At 30.2% G+C, this 20,944-nt stretch overlaps 1 protein-coding gene across 1 annotated transcript; it reads right to left on the reverse strand.

Moving 5' to 3' along the window:
• Positions 1 to 14,930: 14,930 nt before the first annotated feature.
• On the reverse strand, positions 14,931 to 18,994 carry MSRA3 (methionine sulfoxide reductase A3). Its single transcript, NM_001320370.1, has 2 exons — positions 18,500 to 18,994; positions 14,931 to 15,471 (listed from the first exon to the last, which is right to left on the reverse strand). The coding sequence occupies exons 1-2, from the start codon at positions 18,959 to 18,961 to the stop codon at positions 15,220 to 15,222; spliced, it is 714 nt and encodes a 237-aa protein (NP_001307299.1). The 5' UTR covers positions 18,962 to 18,994; the 3' UTR covers positions 14,931 to 15,219.
• Positions 18,995 to 20,944: the final 1,950 nt, after the last annotated feature.

Genomic DNA, 20,944 nt, shown 5'->3' on the forward strand with positions numbered 1-20,944 from the left:
TCACTTTGACACTACTACATGGTATTTTAAAAATGATTATTTAAGTAGACTTTTGGTCATATTTTGTTGTGATAATTGAAGAGAGAAAAGAAACATAGTATTTGTTTTCAAAAGTGAAAAAAATGATTTTTTGAAAATTGGCAAATTATGAAAATTATTTAATAAAGTTATCCAAGTATTTACAAATCTCCTACAACTAACTTAAGTTAAAACTCCATATATTGACCACCTATTTATTACTTAAAAAGAATAAATTACATTAATATACATCTTATTTTATCATAATCTCTAAAATTTTCAATCATTTGAAAAAATTACAAAAATTCCCTCTCTGATACATCCCTCCCCTTTTGGATACATCTTTATCCCCTCTCGGATATCCCTCTCAAATGATCATTAAGTAATGTAGCATTTGCAAGCCCTGATCTATGTATCCGCAGGTTTCCTGATGTATCCCTCTTAAATGATCATTAAGTAATGTATCATTTGCAACTCCTGAGCTATGTATCCGCAGGTTTCTGATGTATCAGAAATCCTATAATTTTAACACATTTTTGTAATTTAAAAGAATAGAAATAAAATGTAATTAGCTCTTAACACTATAAAATTTATGTAATATATACCTTATTCAATCCATTTTGAAAAGCCAATGTATTCGACACCAACAACCCAATCAAGTGGCACTTCTATAGTAACTTCTCTTAAAGCACATATAAAGAAAATTTATATAATAAATGAAATTTTAAATTGAGTCACGTTTCATCATCGATATGGAACAAAATATTCTGAATTCGTAAGCATTCTCTTTGTTACAATTTTAATTTGTTACAGAATTTAAGAAAAAAAAAATTTAATTTTGTGGTGTTGAATTAAAGAAAATACAAAATGTATTAAAATATTCTTTTTTTATTATTTAACTCTTATCTCATATAGAAAAGTTACAATTGAGCAAATGCTTAAAAAGTCAAAAAAAATTAAAAAAAATTCTTAAAAAAAAGATAAAGAATAGATTTTGAAGCAGAATGAGTATATAATAATAAGAATGAAGTTAGTTGTATACCATACTTGATGACTAAAACTTCTTTAAGTATTGTCAAATATAAAAAAAATCTTGTATTGAATTTAATAAAGAGATTTAAGTACGATCTACTTTTAAAGTATAAGATAATTAAATACCTAAAATACATTTCTTAAAAAAATAAAATAAAATTATGGCAATTGTTACTATATTAAAACAAAATCTGCCAACAACATTTTTTTAAATCTAAAAAACTATTTCTATAAAGCCAACATGAGTGATCATCCGTCAGTACTACAGTGGCACAGTACCGAAAAATAATTTTTAGCAGTAATAATAGACACATTAATAAAATGTACTAAAGTATTTATCGATATTAGTTAAATGTAATTAGATTCAATATCGTTAAAAGCTTTAAAAACATAAATAAAGAAAATTAATTGCCGCTAAAATACATATTGAACGATAATCGAGCTATTATCAGTCATTTATTCCATTTTTTTTTACTTTTGCCTCATGACGCATGGGTGTCAAATGCAAAAAAGGGATAATATAAAATCCAATTACGAATCGTAGTCTAATGGTATTTTTCTATCTGCTAAAATAAAAATAACTAAGTTGGAGCTAGTTAGATAGTTCTTGTGCGTTTAGTTTTTAGTATTCAAATAAAATAGATTTAAACATTTTACATCGTCATAAATAATTTTTTTTTTGTTTACATAATTATCCAAATAAACGTCAAGCTCATAGTTGCAAGTTGTAGCCGCCCCTGCCACCTAAGCATTAACAACTAATTTGGAAAAAAAATAGATGTGTGATTAGTGACAGGTGAGTGGAGATTAAAGAGAGGCAATGTTTAATTACTTGCTAATCAAGTAGTACCTTTATATATAAATCGCCTAATATTTGGAGGGAGGAAAATTTTCTTTTACCTAGAAGCAATTGGAATTAAATAATAATAACTTATTTTAAGTTATATAACGTAATTTGACTGTATTAAGAAAGTTAACGATGATAACTCATATAATTGTCAAATTATTATTATTTCGGCTTCAATATTCTCTATGGGTCACCTTGAGCTTTTGGGCCCTCATATTTTTTGTGCTCTTCGGCTTTTTTAACCTAAAAGGTTGTGTATAACTGATTTATGAACTCACTCGATCTTATGTGACCTTCACTTTTTTTCTCTCATTAGTTACGTAATAACGGAATTTAACAATACAATACATTTTAAGTAACAATCAAAACAAACATTGTAAGTATAGTAACGATACAATACAATACAATTGATAACAATGATCCAAAAATAGTATTAAAGTCCGAATGCACCATAATGAAAAATATTTGAGGGTAAGACGGTAGATTCAAGTTCTATCGCACCAAGAGGGTAAGACATCAATTTGAACTTTGATGCACCATGATGATAAGGATTGGGTTCAAGTCCATAGAATTTGGCCTAACATGCATTATATGGATAAAACATTGAGTTTGAGTCAAAGCACCATATATAATGATGACTAAAACTTTGATAAAAAGACTTGAAATTCGTCCTATTGAATTTGTTTCATTCCTTGAAAAGATGTGGTAGCAACATATGATAACTTTGAAATCCGATGTTCACTTGCTCCATTCTATCGTATGAATGTCGTAGCAATAAATAATTAGTCTGAAAGATGACAAATGATCAATGATATGAAAAAGAGCATGAAATGACGAAATTATAATAGTCATCATTGTGATAATTATTCAAGGAAGAACACTATGGGTTCTCCAAATAGTCCTTCAAATGTGAAGGCAACTTTTATTATTAAAATGATATGAAAGGTCATTGAACTTGTGGATGTTGTCGACCCAATAATTTGACAAGTTTATAAATCCTCCATCGAAAGATAAGAAGATAAAGTGATTTACACTTCTTTCAAAGTGATGTTGAGGTGTGTCATGAAAATATGATGAATTTTAAAATCATGACAATGTACTTATAATGCAAATTTATGAAGTACATATAAATGATTAGTCCATTACTTGAAGAAAAATGTGATTTGTGATGAGTATCGTAAAAGTTCGACCATTCTATAAGAGAATGGGTCAAGATGTGATAAAATCATTATGGGTTGAATATATGCCACAACTCATCTCTATGGGACGTTTGAAAAAAATATATATGTCAAAACTCACCTCTACGAGAAGATTAAGAGGAAAATAATTTATTTGACAGAAATGGTTAATGATATCATACGTTTATACGTCACAATGGTATGTTTATTGTGAACTACCGAAAGGGCAAAAGAAATAAATAGTTTTTGCCTATAAGGGTTGTGGTCATTATTGCGTGGCAATACAAATTTGTCATTGGTTGTATACCTATGGTATAACAAAAGTAAAGGAAGAAACATGTATTGCTTGTAATGATTTTGACCATGACAATAATAATATAATTTCCTCCTAAAGGAGATGTTCACTATAGGGATGATGTCATGCAATATGTGATAGTACACAAAATTAATAGCAAGCTCTAACGAGTTGTGTTATTACCAGATGAATAATAATGTGGTTGTAGTAAGTCTCAAAAGAAATTTTTAAGTTTCGAATGAATTAGAAAGAAATATTGAGACTATACATTATGAAAAGATTTAATATTTTTAAATTACTACAACTGAAGGGGGTATAAATATTTATGTAAAAGATTACCCATTTTTTTCTCTTGTTTGTTGCATACAAACATGGACATGCTGATGAAATCACATGTAAAAGTAAACTGGTGTATTGAATCAGTTGGCATGACCGGTTGACCATTCTGGTGCAAATGTAATTGAGAATTCATGTGGATTATATGATGAAGAAATAAAAGATTCTTCAAGAATTCTCTTATGTTGCTTGTTCTCTTGATAAAATGATCATTGTACCAGCTAAGGTTGGGATTGCAATCCCCTGAAGTTCTTGGAACATATAAAAAGGTGAATATGGGTCCATTCAACTGTCATGTGGATCATTTGCAACTATATGATAGATGCATCTATGCAATGATCGCATGTGCTTTGCTGTCAACTTACAAGTTGGTGTTTGTAAGGTTGTTTGCTCAATTACTAAATTTAGAGCATAGTTCCAACTATGAAATTATACTGATAATGTTGGTTGGTTTAGCAGAAATTGTACGCCTCCAATTATAGCTAAACCATGGGTATGAAAGCAAAATTCCAAAATAAGATTTGATATGAGATAAATTTATTTAACATGTAGCAACCCATGTATGCATCAAGCCAACAAGGTTTCCCCATTAAAATTGGTTCAGCATGAATCATATAATTTTCATCTAAAATATTGAATGTGCGGTTATGATTTAAACTGTTCCATCACGAACAAAGATGAATTCTCAAATAAGGTTGGGATGAATATTAGATTTTCTAACATTAGGAGGAGAGATGATTGACAATTGAAAATTGTGTGTGAGTTTAATTGTGAATTATCTAGATCCTCGTTAAACAAATATGTGAACGTAAAGTTCAAGGGATAATTCATTTGCATAATGTTGCAAATCAATTGCCAGATGAATATACTGAGTCTATGATATAATTCAGCTGCAAGTGCTCCAATGTGAATTTCTTAAAGAACAGAGTCTATGATACGCTAGAAGCATAATATACCAAATCGATTCCAAATATAAAATTCCTTGAAGAAGGAAGTCTGGAAGGAGCAAATGATCAAAATGGTCATGATAATGAGGCAAGTGCTATAAAAGAGCACATTGACATAACACTTCATAAAACCTCGGAAAAGGTTCAAGTACCTAAAAATGATGAAAAATGAAGAGATCTCAATAAATTATGTCTTGTTGGAATCGATATCAAATAACCGTTGATGGTATCTTTGATATGAGGTAGCACTCAATGATATAAATTGTGGCGAGAATCTTGAATTCAAATCTGTCATAGAGTGTGGACAGATAAATGATTGGCGAAGTAAAAATGAATAATTCGAGTATATTTTGTTTCACTTAGAAAAGTGATATTTTGGACTGATAGTCCATAAAATAAGGTATTATGTCAATGGGATACATATAAATTATTATGTGATGGTGTAACCGTAAGATGTCAAGTACGGCTTGTGCCTTGGGGCATAAAGATTTGTCGCAAAAATTCTGACATAATTGGAGATGTTTTCTCCTATGGTAGATGCAATAAGGTTTGTTTTGATCTAACAACATATGAAAAACTTGAATGCGTATAATGAATAATTATCATGCCTAGATAGACAATGAAGGTTATATGAAAATCCTTGAAGCAATCGAGGTGTCTGAAGCAAATAAAAGTTTGAAGAAAACTTTTTGAATAAAGCTTCAAGAATCCTTATATGAATTGAAATAATCAAGGAAGAAAAGGGTACAAAAACAATGACCCTAATTGTCCTTGTATTTTTATGAAAAGGTCTTGGTAAGACATACTTTTGTATTGATAATTTGACAAATGAAAGATTTGTTTAACATGGCACATACACAGAAAAGTTTTGATGCAATTTTATATGGATAAATCACATTCATTGATTACTCCAATGATAATGAGATCGCTTAAAATAAATGATGATTCATTTTGATCTCAAGAGAAGGATGAAGAGCTTCTTGGTGATGAAACTACATATCTTAGTGCAATCAGGGTACTAATGCATCTTGCTAACAATACTCGACCAGATATTTGTTTTGCAGTAAATTTACTAGCAAGATTCGGTTACTCTCCAACAAAAAGATATTGAAATGGTGTTATGTATATACTTGAATATCTTTGAAGGACCATAGACATGACTTAATTCTATTTTAAAGTATTCAAGTCAGAGTTGATTGGTTAAGCAGATGCAGAATATTTATCTGATCCGCATAAAACTATATCTCAAACACGCTATTTGTTTGTATATGGAGGCACAAAAATATTCTAGCGATCAATGAAGCAAATGTTTCTATGCAAAAATAATAGCCCTCCAAGAAGAAAGTCGAGAGTGCGTCTGGTTGAGACAAATGACACACCATATTCAAGAAATGTGTGGTTTTTCTTTGAAAAAGAATATAGCAACCACAATGTATGAAGATTGGAGACATCATCGCAAGAAATTAAGTGATATTTTAATCAGGGGAGTATAATACGCGTCGCACTCTTTTTTCTTTGACCGAGATTTTGTTCCACTGAATTTTTCTGGCAAGTTTTTTAATGAGGCAACAAATAATGCGTATCAAAAGATATGTGTCCTCTTTTTCCTTCAGTAGAATTTTTTTCCACGAAATTTTTTCCAGTAAGGTATTAACGAGGCACAATATCTATGGACATTGAAAGGGGGAATGTTATAAATTCATTGAATAAGTGGATAGTCCATAAAGTTAGTACATGAACAACTATCCATATTCACTAGGTTTCATGAAATTTTTTGGATTGTATCTATTTATTATGATACTTAATATGGTGACTTTTAGAGTGATTTCTCAACCTATAAATAGGGTTGTTCATTTACTATTGTATGATATACATATGAGACTTACATACACTTGAATAAGAAGAAAATTTTTCTTCTTCTATCTACTTATCTTGTTTTCTTCTCTTTGTGATTATATTCTTATGAGTTTGATTTTATTAGAAGAAGATCTTTTTAGTATTTATTTTACCTTTTTTAGTTTCTATAGTAGAACAAACAACGCAAATAGGACCTCCATTTTTTTACTTGATTAGCTTAATGATGAGGTAATAATTAGTACTTTTTTAAGATATCAATTGATCCTTAAATTTTAGGTTAAAGTGCTGAAACACACAAAGCAAGGGATTAGGAATAAATTATCAACTTTATTACTCCATGTTCACAGACTTGAAACCAACTTTGTTCCTAACCAAGTTGACTTTACATTGCATAATTTGCACTATAATAATTGATAATATTTTAAAAGGTGAAAGCATAAGATGTGAGGGATTAGTTTGTTATTCATATGATGAATCTGAAATTTCGATCATAATCTAAGGAGATATTTGTGCATTTCCCTAAATTAAAAGTATGCATAGTTGTATACTATCAAGCCAAGTTCCAAAAAAAATTTTAGCGTCGTTTGGTTGCTGGTTAGGAAGTTATTTATTTATTTAATCAAAAAAATAAAAATTTAAAATGAGCATATTTAATTTTTTTTAAAAAATCTTAATGTATGTGAAGATGTTACAATGTTTGACATGTATAGAGTTTAAGAGAAATTGATTTATTCTAAAAAATATTGTGATCTAAAACTAAAATAAGCCATATGAGTTTTGGGACTATATATAAATAAATCCATTTATCGACAATATGAAAAGTTTGTTCACTATTATTAAATATGGAAAACTTTACTTTTTTAAAGACTATTTGATTTATAACAGAGAAAGTGTCACAAAATTGGGACATAAAAAATACAATGTAAGTTAGCTTTTTAGTTGGTTTGTATAAAATTTAGCACATTAAATACAAGACGGTTGTCATCTTATAATCTCACATAACTTGAGGGCCATATGTATTTTGAAAAAGGCGAAACATTTTCTTTTGTTATACTATTCATATTATCATATATGCCTTTAATGTTAGCACTTAGCACCAAAGCATTATATATATAATTGAATGGATATACTCAAATGGAATTTATATTTTTCTACCGAAAAAGGGCATTTAATTGGTGGTAATTTATTAATACTAATAGTTAATTGTTGCTAAATGTATAATTTTCATGATAGTTAGCATTCTTTGAAAATGTCTTTAAAGTCTATAGCAACACTGGATTCCATAAAATAATAACAATTAACAAATATCAATAAGACTACATTGTGAATGTTGATTAAGTTAAGGGCTTTGAGAGTTTTGATTATGGGGAGAATTTGTGATTCAAAAACTTGATATGTTATCACTTATGTGAACCTCCCGTGTATTACAAGTGAATTGGTTGAGGTTGTTTCTGTCTGTATTTTGTATTCTCATATTTATAGTGGATTGTTCATCTCCTTTGTGGACGTAGGTCGATTGATTGAACCATGTTAAATCTTTGTGTATTTTGATATTTTTCTTGTTTGTCTTCTTACTCGTAGTTTTTAGAGATTGACTTTGCTATATAACGCGTTACACCTGCTTATTTTTTATCTTAACAAATACCGCTGAAATTATTTTTGGTAGTAATTTAAACTATGTGAAAGTGTGGGTAAATATATTTGGTCCTTTCAATTCTTTCAATTACTGTGGAGTGAGGAGGCTTTTCAACAGCACGTGAGGCTGTTAAATGGTCAAAAGTAAAACCTCATTGTCCAAAAATAATGGAATATAAGTCACCATTTTTCTTTAAAGATGAATTTCTTTGTCCTTTCATCCAAAATTCAATAATATAAATATTTAACTAATTTTGATTTCTAGAGAGATTAAGAGGAAAGATACATGAATCCTATAATTGGATGTTTGCACTAATCATTTATTAACTCAAAAATCAAGAAGATTATTATGTGGTCAAAACATCTTTAATCCAATATGGAAAATGAAAAAGAAATATGTGTTCAGACATATCTACATGCATAACATATAATATTTTGTCTAGATGATAGAGTTGACGTTTGAATTTCTTTCTATCCTTAGGTCTTTCTTTAAACCAATTTGGCAATTTAAAAATTGATTTAGTGGCATTTTTTTCTTTTTTTTTTTGGATATTTTGCATGGCTTAGATTAGAGGCAAACATGCATCGATAATATCTTGAGATTTTCTGTATGTAAAAGTTATACATGCATGTAGCAAGTTGACCTTGAAGCAGTGGCCGCGCTAAAGTATACTCAGGTCAATGTTCAGACAAACATCATTCTTTCGAAAAATTATATAGTATATATAAGTAATAAGATGATACAATAAATAGTAAAGTGGCATATTTTAGATACCTCTAAAACATTGAAGCATTACAGTATAGTGATTTTTGGGTCACACCAATTGTTAATTTTTGGACATAAATAATAGCAATAAAATTGAATAAATCCTGACAGGATCTTTCAAAGTCCTAACATTAGAATCCTAATATTATGTAACATTTTAATGTTCAAGAAATAAAACATGGAAAAAATAAGAACAAAATAATTAACGCACTAGTGATAATTTATAGTTGCCATAAGTTTAGGAGCCTATAATTCACATGATATTTGTATTTCTTATTTTACTTTCAATAAGTTTGAATGTTCACACTAATCCAATACATGCATGTCAAGTGTTTAAATTTATTGTTCATTTATTTAATTTTAATTAATTAACATGTGTTTTACTTCAGTAAAATCACATAATAATAAAAATTGCATTAGCTTGATGTAAACACCTGGTGTGGATAAATTTTTTCCAGTTAAATACGTTATTTCTTTTCCAATTAATATGAGAATATTTTTTTTCGATATTCTTATATTCCCTAATTTAAATATGATTTATGCAACAATATGACATTAAAGACCAATATTTAATGTATTCCAATAACATACACTACTTTATAAATAACTGGATTTCATTTATATATGATGATTAAATTTTTTTGGGCCAAAGTGATTGACCTTGTTTTAATACATATTTCATACCTTAAAAGAGAAAAGGCAATATTATCAAACTTGATACCAAATTCATTCAGAAGATCAACCATGAGCTTGTGTATGTAATTGATAATTGTTATGCAACTGAATTTTAATGGCACACTCAAACGAAATCTAAAGGAACTCATATTTTGTATGCAACAGGTATATAACTAGAATTCCAATGTATAACTAATGTGGATATAAAAATGCAAATTGTATATCATATTTATATCAATATATTTTGTGTACATAATCTGCATTCAATTACTATATCAAAAAAATGAAAAAGACCTAAACTAGCCTTAAACTATTAGAAATGGTACAAAAATATCCTCCTTCCACTTATTAGCATTCAATACCCCTCACATCAATTTCTGTGCTCCATATTACTCTTACTTCTAACACCTCAATTAAAATTTAATTAATAAATTCATTAAATGACGTAGCAACCATCTATTGGTCACCCTATAAATCACTTAAACTAATTTTAAAATATTCCACCTATTCAAGTCAAATCAACTTGCCCCAAATCAAATAAAAATCACCCTTAATTAACTTTTGTTTCTATAGTTGGAAAGAAGACCAGCTCAAATGAAATGAAGAATCATAGACCCATTTGGGTTCATCAACATCACATTTCTCTAATAAATGTACCATGCATATTGAGTAAAAAAAATTGACCTATTGGATATATTAGTACCCGTAAATAGGTAAGAAAATTCTAGTTATGTCGTCTTGGGAATAAATTGCAAATTAGTTATTTAGATAATTCAATAGATATCGTAAACTCAAGAACTTTAATTTCTATCACCGAAAATTCGCAAATTTCTATAATAAGAGTCTCATCTTTGTGGACTTTATTTATACGTTTTTGTTTCACATTCAAAGCTAGATAAGTACACAATCTCAAAATTCCGAGCTACAATTAAAAGCAATAAGAAAGAGATTTTTTTTTCCTGAGTGAGCAGAAGCACAAAGAATCATAATATTCAAAATATGAAACTACTAACAAAAAAAAAGAAGCTGAAACTCTAGGTCTTTGGAGAAAGAAAATATGGAAAAGGGCTAAAATATCCTTAAAGTATTGAAAATGGTATAAAATTATCCTTCATCCACCTATTTGCTTCAAAATGCCTTCTCATCCACCTACTGGCTCCACAATACCCTTGGCATCCACCTTTTGGTTCAAAATTGACCACTTATTTAACTATTTTAAAATTAAACTGTTAAAATATTTTTAAAAATAATTGGCGCTCAACTATTGGTTATAATTTAATTTATTAATATAACGTATAAACCAATCCACTATCTATTCATTACTAACTAAACCCCACCCAATTAATAAATCAATTATATCAAAATCTCCATAAACACTACTAAAACACGACGAAGTTATAGATTCCTGAAAATGACATCCAAAATTATTTGAGTCCAATCGAAGCCCCAATTAAATTTAGATTGAGCCACTTATTTAGGAGGACGCTTTCAATAGGATTCTCTTTCAAACTTGAATTCAAAATTTATGATTAAACGTAAAGAAGTAATACATCCCGAATTAATTCATGAATTTTTAAATATAATTTAATAAATATTTATGATTTGTTTTAAAATATTTAGTATATCATTTTTTTAAAAAATTGTCTATGAAGTAACATCACATAATTGAGACGAAAGAATAATTAAGATGAACATAGTTAGACTTTTAAGTTTATTGGTAACTTTTATTTAGACACTTGAATGTATAATAATTTACTTTTCTACAGATATTTTTGCCTCAAATTTTTAATACACTCATTGGCAGTATCTTTCTAATTGTTACATTAGTAATATGATGAATTTATTAATTTGGTGGGTTTTAATTAATAATGGGTAGATGTTGAATTGATTATAAATTATAAGTTAAATTATATGCCACATATTTTAAAAAAAATGTTTAAATTTAAAACCGTTAAATAAGTGGTCAATAAAGATGGATGACAAGGCTATTTTGGAGCCAATACATGGGTGTGAAGGGTATTTTGGAGCCAATAATGGATGAAGGGTAATTTTGTACCATTTTTAATATTTTAAGGATATTTTACGTCCTTTTCCGTATGAGATGGAATGATAAAAGCAAGAGATATAAAAAAAATAGAATCAATAATTGAATTTTCGGCCGGAGAACAACAAACTGCACTTGGAGAAAAAGACGAAAAAGCATAAGTTGGCAGTTAATATGGGGCTGATGGATCAAATTGATTTGGGTTAGATAGATTTGATTTGGGAATGAGTAATTTTTAAATTTGTTTAGATTAATTATAAAGTGAGCATAATTGTCACGTCATTAATGAATTTATTAATTTGCATATAAATTGAGGTCTGTTAAAAATAAGGGTAATATGGAGTCTAAAGGTAAATGTGAGGGGTATTTGAAGGAGGTGGAAAGAGGATATTTTTGTACCATTTCTAATAGTTGGAGTATATTTTAGGCCCATTTCTATAAATAAAATTTCAATGTATAACTAATATGAATATGCAATTTCAAATTTCCTATCAACATATTTTGTATATACAATTGGTATGTAAATGGTATAAGTTGATTTACTTAGATCATATGCAAAGATAATACTCAAAAATTCACAATCTAGCGGATTTGCCTAGATTATTTTCTTGGTCCAGAAGAAATATATCATGTTATATTAAGAGAAGTTAGCAATATATATATCATCCAGCCATTTAGTTTGCCAAACATGGTTAAAGTATACACTGCATATACACTTGATTGTATGTGGTGCATACATATTATGTGTAGGTATTGCGTTCTAATTTTATCTTGGCGGAATCCTATCGGCGGCCTCTAAAGTTCGACATGATATTTCACTTAGACACCTCAAGTAAGCCTTATACATTTTAAACACTCGTAGCAGAGTCTCACTATATCAATTTGACACTTTTTACCGACATGTCATAGGTAAGTGGATAAAAAATGTCAGCTATCACAGTTGGGAACCCAATAATTGTTTGATTCTGTGTACTCCATCTACCTTTCTCACACTCCAAAAGAAAATTTGAATTTCTTCTTTCATTTTCTTTTCATGTATGTTTCTTTCTATGGATAGGCTGGCTTCGCGCGGATAGGTCTTTGTAGAGGGAGATTATATTGGTGTTAGGAGATGACTTTCTAGGAATGAAAAGCCAACCAAGATCTGATATAGTTGATACCCTTCTATTTTATGCATAATGTACCCATAAGATGCTCCATGACACATAGGTATTTACAGAGGGAATATAATTGAATGATGCCTCTTATCAAGACTTATTTATATACATGTTATGCCTTTGAACCCTTATCACAAGAGTGGATTTGACATTCTGAAATTATTCTACCTTGTTAGGTTAACTAATGGGGATCAGGTATATTTCAAGATTGTCTAGTAGTGATTGGACTCTTGCTGTAGAGAAGACATTTACAAACAATTCTACAATGAACTCTTCCTGTCTAAATTGCTTATTGTTGCTCAAGGATCAAATCTTGTCTAAAAGTGGATGGATTTTGTATTGCAAAAGGCACATAAGTCCAATGCTGAAATGAACCATCTTTCTATTCAGATTCCTTTATAATGTGCACACACTAAACTTCCACTACAAACACAAATTTATAAAACATCTATCATTTCACAAACAAAAAAACAACGTCCAACATGGGTAAAGAAACTACAGTAGCTATCTTCGTGCTCTTCCTTTGTGTTGTTACAGCCACAGCCTATGATTACAGTGGCATTAATCAAGAGGCTTCCAAAACGATTACTAATCGATTTGGTAATATTGTTAAGACTCCTACCACAAGTCATGAACATCCTATGCAGGAGGCAGCTCCTACTACTGAAAATAATGGTGGAACGATTACAAATCGATTTGGTAATTTTATTGTAAAGACTCCTACCACAAGTCATGAACATCCTATGCACAAGGCAGCTCCTATCATCCCTGTAAATAATGGTGAATCAAGTACACTCCAAAACTCGGATATATTTGTGTGACAATGGATGACGACTTCTATGATTTATTATGGAGCTTACACTTGGTTTCATATAATACTCTAATGATGTTTTATTCATAATTGTCATTTGGATCCTACATGTATATGCTTTTCAATAAATGAACAATCACAGGATGTATTTGCTTTTCAATAAACTAGTTTTAGGACACGTGTCTTGCACATGTATTCCATCTTTTTTTAAATAAATTCGTTAGAATGATTGAAATTTTATGAAGACGTGTATAATGATTAGTACAAAAATGCAACAATCTCAAAAAAAATTTACGATAATATAATCTTTTCATAGAAAATTAAATTAAAGAAGAATGATAGAGAGAAAATATAAAAAATAAACATAGAAGGAAAAGACAACATACAATAATCTTTGCCTACCAAATTTATTTTGTATAACCATACCTTTACTCCAAAAATTCGATGAAATAAATTTTAGAACAATGTGAAACGATACATAATTATATAAAAGATGAGTTGCATACTAAGTTTATTTTGAACAATCATACCTCAACTCCAAAATGAAAAAGAAAAATTTAATCATAAGCTAACATAAAAAAGATCTACAGAAATATATATGTCATATCTTTTACTTCTAAACTTACACTTGAACTATATTGTAAGACAATTTCTCCCTTTAATTTCATAATGAAGCTATCTGTTATTTTTTTTTTTTTGGTTAGTTTTTGACGATATGTATCTATATCATTATCTAGGAAGAAGAAAAGAGACCATTAGATGATGGAAAATACATGAATATGATGATATTAGATACCAAACTAATAGAGCACATTGAATCTTAATACATAAAATTTGTTTTAGCTTCAAAATTCAAAGAGTCATTTATTATTAAAGTGAAGTTGTTGAACTTCATATTCCATCATTATGTAATTAAAATATTAGTACTTAATAAATTAATTAATTTTATTTTTATTTAGTGAAAGGACAAAATGGTAATCCAACTTTGAATATTTGAACTTCCCACTTATAATAATATATATGATAGGCATCACAAGTAGTAATGCTGAAATTATATTCCAGGATCACATGTTCAACCCAGAAGATCTTTAGGTTCAATCTGCAAAGAAATCCTTAGATTTAACAGATCTAGAGTTAAAAAGATTCGCAGATCCTTAACCTAGTGTGTTTGTCTGTGCTTAGGATTTCAACGTCAGACCTCACGCTTCTGAACAAACTTTATTGACCACTAGGTCACAACCTTGGCATAGAGAACAGTAATTTGATGGGGCAGGTTGTTTATTAGCAATAGCAACATCACTTCATTAATAACTCCTACACATTAATTAGGCCCGACATTGACTTTCATAACTCAAATTTGACACAACTGATTGACAGGCACTATTCCAATTTATGGCCATAGCATCATCAATATACATATACGAACAAGATACGGCACAAATCTGCAACCATATAAACATTATAAATCTACGGTGAAGCTACAAACATTGGATTTTCCAGAACAAGTGTTAGCGGGTAGACTAGATACATCACTGTAGAAGCACATTTAAAGCCTGTAACAACCACACCTTAGGAGGATAGACACAACTAACATTATTTTTGTCCTGCAAATGGAAAGGTTTTAACCATAGCAACGGATAGGATCACTGCAGCCTTTACCAGCAGACTGCTTTGAGCCAAACCGACCCCCCTTTGCAAGGTACTGCTGATGATCTTCCTCAGCTCGATAAAATTTCTTGGCGGGCAAAATCTCAGTAACAATCTTCCTGTTCAAAATCTTTTGCTGTTTGTCTTGGGATTCAAGTGCTGCCTTCTCTTGCTCAGGTGTGTAGAAGTAAATTCCAGACCTGTACTGAGTGCCCACATCATTCCCCTACAAATAACAGAAGCTTCGTGTTAATGCATTATAAGAAGGATAAAACACCGACCTGTCAAACAACTAATTCTACTGAAGTATGAAAAGCTCGTCATTATAAGCAAAATTTCAAACGACGAAACTTGAGAGTAAAGAGAGGCTGGAATAGCTACTCAATTGTAGTGAGGGAACCAAGAGAGGAGGTGAGACAGGGCTTGTTCGTGGTCTTTGGATGCATAAAAGTTCATTATCTTTGGATGCAATTATGCGAAAGGTCTCTTTCCACAAGAAAAGGACTTCTCTACCCTAATTGGACCTGGCAACTGAGAGCAGAAAGTATGTCTATATCTGCCTCAAACAACTATGAAGATTTTCTTTGCCTGGCTATTAGGAGCAGAAGCATGCAATAATATGGGGTTAAAATAAATAAATGTGCACGGGAATTCAAATAATATGCAACTAAAAATGCGGGAATACTAGCACCTGAAAGATATTGGGTTGAGGGGAATAGTCAATAGAGAAATGCTGCATGTTTTAGCAATAAGGTCAAAGATGCTAAAAGGAAGGTTCCAATAATGTTGTTTTCTTTTAGATGAAGTAAGAAAAATTCCCAACAATGTTGCTAGTATTAATCTCTATTAGGGGACCTAAGAGGGTAAGTCCACAAACTAAATACTTGACACATAATTTCTTATTATTAATGATTAAGTAATAAGAAACAACCAATGATAATTAATAAAATCTTAAGCTTAATCAGAGTTTCACAAAGTATTTTTACTGTTTTGAGTATGCGGAGTTGCAAACTTTTAAGATTCACACCATGAGGATGCGGAGTTGCAAGACTATTTAGAAGTGAGCAAAAGCTTCTCCATATAGCTATGAGGAAGGTGATAAAGTCTATCATACTGGGACCAAAAAAAAAAAGACAAATGATATAGATAAGTATATTCTAGTAGTCAGTTTTGACAATTCTCTCCATTACACCCAACTAATACATAGAGGAAGATTCTGCAAATTTCTTCTGGGTTCTCTTCCCTTTCTAGCCACAAGCCCACAAGTGCTTGCTCCATGTTTTTCAGGTGATCCCTGCTTGGTCTTAAACAGGTCTAAAAATAGGAACATAACTGCCCAGCAACAGCAACAGGACAATGGAGAAAGAGGTGAATTACAGATTCTGCTTCTACTTCGCATGACTACCATAAGTACATTTAGGGAACCTCTTTTTGCTAGGTTATCTAATGTAATGCATGCTTCATTTAAGCTATTCTACCAAAGAAGTCACACTTAAGGTACCTTTAGATTCTACTATGTATTCCATGGCCATCTATTAGTCTAAAAACCTGAGTTCACTGGTGTAGTTACCAATGCTTCCTCTAAGCCAGTCAGCAGAACAGTTGCATCAAACTTTCACCTCTCAGTCCTGAAAGTATCTCACTATACAATGTTCCAGTTGTTCTTTTCTCTACACAGTGCTATCTATCTGATGCATCTGAATATACAGAGCGTTTATAGACCTGGATATATATCTTTGGAGAGGGGTCCAATCCATGTATCCATTCTTTTATTTTTGCTCATCACCAACTTGTATAGAGTATTAACTCTTGAATTTTGGCCAGAAATCCCTGATATGTTTCCATAAACCTTATCCATGTGGCTGTAATCCCTCTTTTTCTTCAATTTTCCACTCATATTTAGCATTTATAATATTTATCCACATCGTGAGGGTATCTCCACAAGACCACAACCACTTAAATAACATGCAACAATGTTGGCAAGCCTTTTGGTCCCACATAATTACAACTCTGGCTTACTTCGCTACTGTCCCTCCTAATTGGAACACACAAACTACATGCATAACCATAAATCTATAACAGCACAAGCAAACAAGCAAGACTCATATTTTAAAATCAACAGAAGGCGGAAGCAAGCAACCAGAAAATTTTGATGACATTTACATGAAATTACTTTATTTTGTAAAAAGCAAATTGGGTACATAAAGTTTAATTAGAAACTTTACAGCCAGGATCTTCATGGCAACAATTTCTGAAGAATGTACAGTATGAGGTTGTTACCAATAAATGTTGACCTGACCTTCACTATATTATCACCAAAACAGTGCCTTTGGATTATTAGGTGGCCTTTGTTTATGGAACATATTTTGAAATCTTGCAAGAACTTGTTTTTCCAGTCTTTTAAGAACTTCCTCAGAGGCTATTTCTTAAGAAGTTGTTTGAGGATTTTCTCAAATAAAAATCCTTATATTTTGGAAAGAGGTTTCATGGTTTTTTACCAATGAAAACTTTTTTATTCATCTCACAGAACACTCAAAAAGTCTTTAAAAATTGTCATAAATTATGTCTTTAAAAATTTACAACTAGTCAAACACAATTTCTTTATACCTGATTAATATTAAACTAAAACACTTGCTGGGAAAAAGTTTCCCCAAGAATTTTCCATACAACTTACATGATGTGATAGAAGGTTAATGTTCGACAAATAGCTTCATTAGTATCAAAAAAAGGCTTGACATAAGATTTATACTAGGGAAGTGTTGATAGAAATGTTTGCCTATTAAATCAATACCGAGATCTAAGAGATAAAACTATAGCCCTCTCTCTAAGAAATCTTTCAGGTTGAAAAGCAAGATGCTTGACCTGCCTGGCCTAGCCTTCATTACTTCTTCTTAGAAAAGAAGAATCAGAAACTGACCACAGGAGTCCATATTCTGAAACCAGCAAGCAGGATCCAAATTCAGAAATGTGTTTTTGGATCACTCCTGTAACACTAATTGACTTTAAAGCAGTCACTCGAGGCAAAAGGTGAAGACAGACTGTAACTGTAAGAAAAACTCACAGATTAAAACTACAAAAACTTAAAGCATAACTCACACTTAATTCATCAACTTCACTGCTAACCTTTAAACTCTATAAATCAATCAAAGTAAAAGACCTTAGGTAACCACATCAATACATCAAAACATTAATAGGTAATTCATCAAAATTTTCCTAATTACTATAAAAAGAAAAGACAAAATTTGAAAACCTACCTGGCGATTGAGGGTAGTAGGATCATGACGAGCCCAGAAAACATCAAGCAATGATTCATAGCTACATTCATTAGGATCATACTGAACTCTAACAACCTCAGAATGATTACTAGTACCAGAACACACATCTTCATATCTGGGATTATGCACGAAACCCTGTGAATACCCAGCTTCAGTCTTTGTAACCCCAGCCACTCTTTGATACGCCAGTTCAACGCCCCAAAAGCAACCTGCCCCAAATTGAGCAAACTGTTGTCCCGGGTCGGGTACTTCATGATCGGGTCCTTGAGGAATTTCAGAAGAAGATGAATCTATGGAAGATTCAGTTCTCGCACCGAAACCAAATTTATTGAGCCAACTATTCATCCTTGGAGAATTCATTTTTTGAGAAATTGGGAGAATTTTGATGAAGGGATGGAGAAGAGAAGGGTTGGTTATGGTGGTGATCTTAAGAATAAGCATTTCTCTGTTTCCTGTTCAAATGGGACATTCGACTGTGATTGTGACAAATATGAGAAAATTTTAATTGCCTTTATCTAAAAAAAAAACAATTTTTAATTTTGAAAATGTTGTAGAGTAATTGAATTTTAACAAAATAAATATAGATTTTAAATTCTAATTTTGTATAGTCAAGCGTCTAGGCAGGGTGTATTTGGTAGGAAGGACTCAAAATATATTTTAAATAATAAAAAGAAAATATGAAGTTGTTAAAATTAGCGGAAAGGAAAAGGGTCTGATATACCCCTCAACTTTGTCATTTGGAGCTGATATACCCCTTGTTATGAAAGTAGCTCATTTATACCCCTACTTGTAAACAAATGACTCACATATACCCTTTTCCTCTAACGTAAATGAAAAAAAAATTAATCTAAATTTTTAATATTTTTTTCTAAGAAATATAATCCCATATAAGTAAATTTAATCCTCGTCAAACATATCTTTCTGATTTTTTTTTGTTTCAATGACTAATTTATAATTATTATTTTGATAATTAAATTTATTTATGTTTCACTAATATTCTTGTAAAACTTATTGTAGATGACCAAATTTTTTCTTCGAATACGAAATTAAATATACATTGAACTTTGATAGAAGAATCGCATATACCCCTAAATAATTTTTTAAAAAAAATTAGAAGTAATAAATATAAATTTAAAACTAATTTTTTAACTTTTGTTAAATGAATGGTATATGTGAGCCATTTTGTAACGGCGGGGGATATATGTGCGCCATTTGTATAACGGTAAGGACATATATGAGCCACTTTTATAACGAAGTATATATCAGTTCCAAATAATAAAGTTGAGTGGTATATCAGACCCTTTTCCCTTAGCAGAATGATTTTCCTAATAAAAGATTATTTTATTTCTTTTTATGTTGAATCATAGAGAAAATTTTAATCTGATACCTACTTGAGCACATTCCACCCTCTTACCTCATTTTCTAGTTTATATTTGAGTATTTTTATAATATAATATTTGTATTTTTATAATAAAATATTTTTTCTTACTTATCAAATACTGAAACATAAATAAAGATTGAGAGAAAAAAGATTACTCCAAGAGGTGAGTGCGGGTCTGCGGGTAGATTTTCACTATGATGTAGCATATCGGTTGGTTCAGTTCAATTTTAAAGTTTATCAATTTAACTTATTGGTTATCGATTTATAGACATATTAAATTATTATATAATCATTTAGATATCGACTTATCGGTTATTAATGTATTGTATCGTTATTGGTTCAATTGACGATTTAACTGTTAAGATTTGACACAAAAAAATTATAAATCACTTAGAATCGAGGTGATAAACCAAATGAACCATGATAATGAGTTCAGATTGCATTTTGCTAAAAAAAACACGTTTACATTGTATTTTAATCAAGAGTTGAGACTGCCAGAAATAAAAATATGAAACTGAATTTTAAGTCAAGAATTTAACATACAAAATGAAGTATGTGTATATAATTTACTATTGAGTTATCATTTAAAGTGTTGAAAAAAAATATCTAATCATTAAGAACCAATACCCATAAAAAAAATTAAAAATCGCTAAATCAATAATAAGTAGTAATAAACCAATAAATTTTTTTGATTATTTCTATCACACAATATTCTAATACAAAATAAAGTTATAATAGTATAAAAATCATTATTCCTTGAGGCATTTATGTCCTAATCAACGGCCATACAGATAGAAGTCTTCTGATAGCAACTAAAACCACGAGTAAGAGTTGGTGAAGTTTCACCAACAAAATTTTAATTACAAGACGTGATCTTTTTATTTTATTTTATTTCAAATGCATGACTTCTTTTATGTGATTGAAAACGCCACTCTTCTGCACATAAATTGTTTTTTATTAGAGAAGTAATTAAGAACTTACACAATACATGTCATGGAGTACACGAAAAGAAACTATTAACAAATACTCTAGCGTGGAACTAT

Source organism: Solanum lycopersicum, chromosome 6, assembly GCF_036512215.1.
Source record: "Solanum lycopersicum chromosome 6, SLM_r2.1".
NCBI lineage: Eukaryota > Viridiplantae > Streptophyta > Magnoliopsida > Solanales > Solanaceae > Solanum > Solanum lycopersicum.

Excerpts from the sequence above, each read along its gene's own strand:
- MSRA3 (NM_001320370.1), bottom strand. The coding sequence starts at position 18,961 with ATGCTTATTCTTAAGATCACCACCATAACCAACCCTTCTCTTCTCCAT. Across the intron at positions 15,472-18,499 it reads CTACTACCCTCAATCGCCAG|GGGAATGATGTGGGCACTCA; the intron begins GTAGGTTTTCAA and ends TGTTATTTGTAG.